This window comes from Phalacrocorax aristotelis, chromosome 9 (assembly GCF_949628215.1).
Source record: "Phalacrocorax aristotelis chromosome 9, bGulAri2.1, whole genome shotgun sequence".
NCBI lineage: Eukaryota > Metazoa > Chordata > Aves > Suliformes > Phalacrocoracidae > Phalacrocorax > Phalacrocorax aristotelis.
The window spans coordinates 28538415-28545120 of NC_134284.1; the positions used below are offsets into that span (position 1 = coordinate 28538415).

Genomic DNA, 6706 nt, shown 5'->3' on the forward strand with positions numbered 1-6706 from the left:
ACAACCTGCTCCACAACACCGCCGCGCCGCCGGCCCCGCGCCGCGCCCGCGGAGCGCCGCGCACCGCCGCGCACATGCGGACGCCCAGCCCCGCCGCCGCACGCCGGTGAGTACCGCGGTGAGACGGCCGGGGGGGGAGGGCCAGCCAGCCCCCCCCTCCCCTTCTCCCCCGCGCAAGGGGAAAGTCCTCCATGCAAAGTTGGGGAGCGCGGCTGCAAAAGGGGGGGGCCTCCGGAAAGCGGTCGTATCCCGTGTCCCCCCCCAGGCGCTGCGCGGAGCCGGGCGCCGGGGAAGGTCACGGCGGCGGGCTGCGGGGAGCAACTTTGCGGCGGGAGGTGGGGTCCGGGGTGTGTGTGTGTGTTGGGGGGGGGGGGGGGGGAATGTGAAAGGGGGGGGGCGGGCTCGGGGCAAGTTTGTGGGATTTAATCGCGGGCTATAAATGGGGCTGCTGGAACTTTAAAAGGCAGCAAGCTGTGGTTGGCTGGTAGCGAGATTTGGAGTAACATATGGCATTAAAAGGCGCACAGCTGGAGGTAGCATTTCCATCGCAGTGAAGTCAGAGCAGCTGACTCTCCAGCTTGCGGTGTAATTAGCAAACCGAGCACTCCTCCTTCCCTCCCGCCCTCCTCCCTCCCGCCGCCCGCCCTCCCTCCCGCCGCGCCTCGCTCGCGCTCGCACTCGCGCACGCACCCGCGCTCCCTCCTGCCCGCCCGGCTCCGCGCCCGCGGCCGCCTCCGCCGCGCCCCGCGGGAAGGTAAGCGCCCGGCCGCGCCGCAGCCCTGCCTCGCCCCCTCCTTACGCCCCCTGTTTTCCTCCTTGCCTTTTAATAACTTCAAGGGAAAACTTTTTCTCTTTACCACCCCCCCCTCCCGCCCCTTTCCGCATGCGGGGCCGGGGGCGCCTCTCCCCGGTCACCCCCCGCCCTGCAGAAACGCCTCTTCCCCAGCGCACAGCCGCGACTCTTCTGTTGTGATTCTGTGCATAACGACTGAGGATAAAGTTTAAACGTGCGTGTGTGTATGCGCATGACGTGGGTAATATGCTTTATTAAAAGATGCCCCGCGTTAGCGTTGCTGGGAACGCAGCCTGGGAGTTTATGCTTTTTCTTTTCTTTTTTTTTTTTTTTTTTCCTGTGTGTGCATGCTTTTCTCCTCTTAATTTTTGAAGTGCTTAGTGGGAGAAACAAAGGTTGGAGGGGCTGCTGCTTTACTAGCTTTTGTTTACTTACAATCAAGTTTTTCCTGTTCGGAGCAGGTGCGAAAGGATGAGAAGCATGTTGTGTTGGGTTTTTTTTCCCTTACCCCCCCCACCCTCCCCCCCTTAGTAAAACTATTACAGACAATTAACAGTAAACGTTATCTCCAAGGCTGTTTCTTTGGCTTGTGTTACCAAAAAGCCGATCTGTTTGTTACAGCTGCTAGGAGGCTTTAGTTTACAGTAGCATTCAAGTTTTTCCTGTTTTGAACAGGTTATGAAGGAAGAATGGAGTTTCCAGACCATAGCCGCCAGTTGCTGCAGTGTCTGAGTCAGCAGCGTCACCAGGGCTTCCTGTGTGACTGTACTGTTTTAGTTGGAGAAGCTCAATTCAGAGCTCACAGAGCCGTTCTTGCCTCTTGCAGTATGTACTTCCATCTTTTCTACAGGGACCAGTTAGACAAAAGGGATATTGTGCATCTGAACAGTGACATTGTCACAGCCCCTGCCTTCAGCCTGCTGCTCGAATTCATGTACGAGGGAAAGCTGGAATTCAACAGTCTCCCGGTCGAAGATGTGCTGGCTGCGGCTAGCTACCTTCACATGTATGACATTGTGAAAGTCTGCAAGGGCAAGTTGAAAGATAAAGAATTATGTTCGGAAGAGAAGATTAATGATGAGATGGCTAGTTTGGAGAAAGCGGAGCATTTTCTAGATGCTGGAGTGCCCCTGGTCCACGAGTTTGACCCAGGAAACAAACAAAAATTCAGCGTTGCAGAATACGAGAGAGCAGCAGGCAAAGAAAAGGTCAGCAGTCACCCCGCCTGGTCCTCTGATCATATAAGTGTCAGCTCTGTGCCGACAGAGGCAGAACCGTGCGCCGCAGCAGCTGGAAAAACAAAGGCTAATGTCAATAGTTCCACAGGACCTTTGTCCCAAAGGTCTGTTAACCATCCCCTGGCTTCGGGTGATGTGGACTGCGCGCTGGATTTGTCTTTCAAGCCTGTGCCGGGGAGAGATTCCTTACACCCCTCCTATGTCTTTGGACAGCTGGCTTCCGACAGCCAGCAGCAGGGTACCGAGCCACTTGTTAAAGATGAACAAGACTTGCTGTCAGATCAGGAGGACGGCGAAGCCAGGAGTCCGGAGAGTCAGCATTTTGGGAATTCAGCCAAAAGCCTAGTGACAGGGTTAGGACACATGTTCGCGGGGAATGGCAGCTCTCATGCCCGAGAGGAGGATATAGATCAAGAGCGAGACGAGAGCGAGGACGACATGGATTCGTCAGACATCTCCTCAGGCGTCCTCGTGCCTCCCGGGCATATCTGCATTTGCCCCCTGTGTAGCAAGGTGTTTCCGAGCCCGCACATCCTTCAGCTGCACCTGAGCTCTCACTTCCGCGACAAGGACGGCTCCCGGACCCGCCTGTCCCCCGACGGGTCCGTCCCCACTTGTACCCTCTGCGGAAAGACTTTCTCTTGCATGTACACGTTAAAGAGGCACGAGAGGACTCACTCGGGGGAGAAGCCTTACACCTGCGGCCAGTGCGGAAAGAGCTTCCAGTATTCCCACAACCTCAGCCGCCACGCAGTGGTGCACACCAGGGAGAAACCCCACGGGTGCAAGTGGTGCGAGAGACGGTTCACGCAGTCTGGGGATTTGTACAGACATATCCGCAAATTTCATTGTGGCCTTGTGAAGTCCTTGGTTGTTTGAGATGCGTGATTTTTTTTTTTTTTTTTATTTCTTTCCCCTCCCCCCCACCCTTTTAAAACAAAACAGGAAAAAAAGGCAGCATCTAAATTTTAATTTCCATCCCCCTCTCTTTATTTTATTTCGGTGATATTCACTTCAGGTATATGATCTTCAAAAGATGCAGAGGTTATACACTCCAGAGGCCTTTTGATGCAGTCCCTCCACCTCTCCATCTCCCCCCTTCCCAACCCTGTCCTTTAGGTCTTCTCTTGTGCACCCATGTTACATTATTAATGTGAAATGATCTAAGTAATTCTGCAATGATTTAGTGTCTGTTTTCATGCTGGAAGTACTTGCTTCGTGGTTGGGGTGGGTTTTTATTGGAGTAGGGTTGGGGTTTTTTTTTGTTTCAAAAAAGATTATCAGCAAATTCCGGAGAAAAATTTGGATTCCATTAAGCTCCCCTAATGCTCTCTGCGTGTTGCATAGAAGCATCTGAAGAGACGAGCTATGATTTAAATACATTTCAGTGTAGAGAAACTTGTCTGCATATCGCAGGGTAAGCGACCGTACTCTTTATTTTATAGAGCTAGACGAGACCATATACTGGCCCCAGATGCAAAGGGGGTTGAGGATTCCTGGCTGCATCTTTGCTACTGTTTTTTTTTTTTTAAATTCTTTTTATTATATTAGAGTAGTTCTGCAGTCAGTCCTAAAATCTGAATGAGAAGTTTTTGCCTCGGGATTTGACTTAAATTTTCCCTTCCCACTCATCCTCCTCATCTGTGAGCTGACCTACTGAAAAGCTGCTTTTGAGCATAAAACGTGGATGGAAAAACTCTTTCTGTCTGCAGCATATTCACTCCCAAAATATTGAAGGATGCGAAATAGGATGTGTGAAAAATCATATGATACGTGAATAACTTCATTCCCATATCAACACCCAGGGGCTGATCCTGCCCCTCCTCAGGGCGGGACAGCATCCCTAGAGCAGCTCCTGGGGTGTTCAAGATAACTAATACCTGTGTGTTAGGAGATGCTCTGCTATCTTGCCTGAAAAGTTTGCTGCTATGCTAAAATCAGCAGCTCAGAATTCTATTTTAATTTTTATGAAGTTGGTGATTCCCTCCGGGCTGAATTCTGTGCAATCGCTGGTATTTTGAAGGGGCAGTATGAAGATGAGCCGCTGGAGGGAAAACATGGCCCAAGTTTTTTCCCCGTGTCCCACCTTTTCAGGGGGGGTTTTGTGGGTATTTTTAGGTGGGGTTTTTTTTAGTTAGTTTGTATACTGAGGCTGCCTGTAACTATAACTGGTTTTACTCCAAATAACTCAATTACTTGCCTAATAGAGCATCCTTTGGTCTGTGCATGTCAGTAAATATCAGATTATTCCCTTCCAGTCAAATTACCCATTCAAGGTACATGTACATGGGACTGAAATATAATAATAATATCTGAGGGTTTTGAATGTCGTTCTGCTGCATTAGTGTTGCTTCACCAGCTTTCCTGACACTCCTGGAGTTGTTTTGTGAAACTTAAGTGTTTATTTTTAAATTAATTTGAAGCACTGAGTTAGATTGTTTTTAAAAGTTGTGCTTAAAATACTGTATTTCACCTTATGAAGAAAAAATTTCCCAATGCCTTCCCCTCTCTGGTCTAAAAACTGAGCACTACCTACATAAATAATATGGGATTGATTTTTTTTTTTATTTGTTTTTTTTTAGTGTAAGTACTTCCTCTTTTAAAGAAAATCAGGATCTACCTGTTACAGCCTCCTTTTGTTATTCATCTCTTAAACTATGAATGTACATGTAATGTGAAATTTTTCTTCTATTTATAGTTTTGGGTTTTTTTTGTTTTCAGTCTAGTTTCTTGACTGTAAAATATTTTTTCTGAACCTGTTACATATGAAAGTTGTGGGAGAGTACTGTATCTTGAGCATAAGTGGCTTTGGTACTGTGGTCTTATTCTACTTAATCAGTTTTTTCTTCCTTTTTTTTCCTTTTTGCTGTGATTGGAAATAGCACTGAACAAAATTACTAAAATTAAGTTATTTTTCTTTCTACTAAAATTAAGTTATTTTTTTTTCTCCTGAAGATACTTGATATAGTATTTATTAGATTTTTTTTGAAGTGGAATTATTACTGTTAATCTATTTCAAAACTAGTTAATTTACACTTCACTTTAAATTTTATAACAGCGGGGTTTGCATGTTGAACAACATGTAAAGAGTTTAATGTAGAGTCAGCATTACTGAAGCTGGTAATCTTAATTTTGCTTTCTTGTGACACTTCTGCATTTCAGTCTTCAGTTACTGTTTCTTTTTTTTTTTTTTTCTATTTGGAGATCATAATATAGGATGTGCCATAAGAATGTCATTAGCGTATGGAGCAGGGAAAAGTTGAAACAAGTTTGTGTCTGATCTTAGTATAGAAATAATTCATTAAACTGATGCTATGAGCATGCTCTGTACTGCAGTGAATATGGGGCAGAAGTTTTTTAAAAAAAAAAAAAGGAAAAAATTCTCATTCTTTACTACATCATGAACACGTTGTTCTCATAGTCTGGTATTTGTGTTCCCACTCCTCATAGCTTGAATTTCTAAAGTAAAAAGAATGTTTGCACTTATTTTTGTTCTTAAGGTGACTTTTTTTGGCTATCTCTCTGTGTGTCTCTCTTATTTTCAAGTTGCAATAGCTCGGAGCATGTTTTCAAAATGGTTCATGGCTCTACAGAGAAGTACTAAAAACATTGCACACTTAACGTTTGTCTCTTCATAAACTATTTCACTGTGGGGCAGTTACGGTCTCTGTACAGGACAGTCCTGCTCCGCATTTTAAACACTGGATTTGTCTTCTACTACAAACAAATACTGTGAAGTTAATGTAAAAAAAAAAATCATTGATATTTTTAATTGTTTTTAATCTTGGTGCAGTTCAGATTAAATATGTATATTTAAAGACACTAATTTTTGTGGGAGAGTTTTATAGTATACGGTATGTAGAAAAGCTATTGGAATGGAATATATTTTATAAAAACGTTCTATCACTGTTTTATAGTGAACTATTTTTTCCTCAGTGTTAGTGTAATACTGTTAGTCTAGATACGACAATCGCAGGAAGAGTGATTCAAGCTACTGTTAGCGCTTAGTTTTGCGTGGAGTTCTGTTTGCAACTGTATTGGTATGTGCTGTACAATGTGACAATCGTGACTAGGATTGTTGTCTTTATAAATTTACACAAAATAAAATGTGCTAGAGTTGTAAGCTTGAGCCTCCTCCCCCCTTTAGCAGAAGGGGTGTGGTGTCTGGGTTTTAAATTATTATTTATTAATATGAATGATTGTTATTAATAACATTTTACAGGTGGTTGGGCTGCTTTTTCAATTATTATTATATACTCTAGTAATTTCTTTCTTCTCCAGGGCCACATGGAATTTTAGGCATGTGAGCTGCCGTATCTCGGTCAGAGCCTGACCGAGCGTTTCCTTAGTCAGTCACCGGGCAGGACGAAAACCCGCACCACTTCTGCATTTTTACCAGAGTATCGGGAGGTTTGAACTGGCTCAGCTCTCCTTCCGATGCCCTGAGCGGTGCCGCTTTACAGCCGCAGGCGGGTGCTGGGGCCGGGTGACGAGCCTGTGAAGGCAGAAGTGATGCGATGTGCGAGGGCAGCCCGGCCAAGGCGCCGGTGCCCGCCGGCACCCCAACGCCGCTGGGCTGACCGAAGCCGTGACAGCTAACTTGCATGAAGGGTCCTCTTAAGCACTGAAAGTCCCAGGCTCGGGGGAGCTGAGGTCCGACCCAACTCCTGCTAAT

At 46.1% G+C, this 6706-nt stretch overlaps 1 protein-coding gene across 2 annotated transcripts; it reads left to right on the top strand.

Moving 5' to 3' along the window:
• Positions 1-6160, top strand: ZBTB42 (zinc finger and BTB domain containing 42). 2 transcript variants are annotated; one of them, XM_075104074.1, is made up of 2 exons: positions 1-106; positions 1469-6160. In XM_075104074.1, exon 2 carries the CDS (start codon positions 1483-1485, stop codon positions 2908-2910), a length of 1428 nt encoding a protein of 475 aa, XP_074960175.1. In that variant the 5' UTR covers positions 1-106; positions 1469-1482; the 3' UTR covers positions 2911-6160. The 2 variants fall into 2 exon arrangements, with proteins under 2 accessions (XP_074960175.1, XP_074960176.1); XM_075104075.1 differs by lacking the exon at positions 1-106 and adding an exon at positions 647-754.
• Positions 6161-6706: the final 546 nt, after the last annotated feature.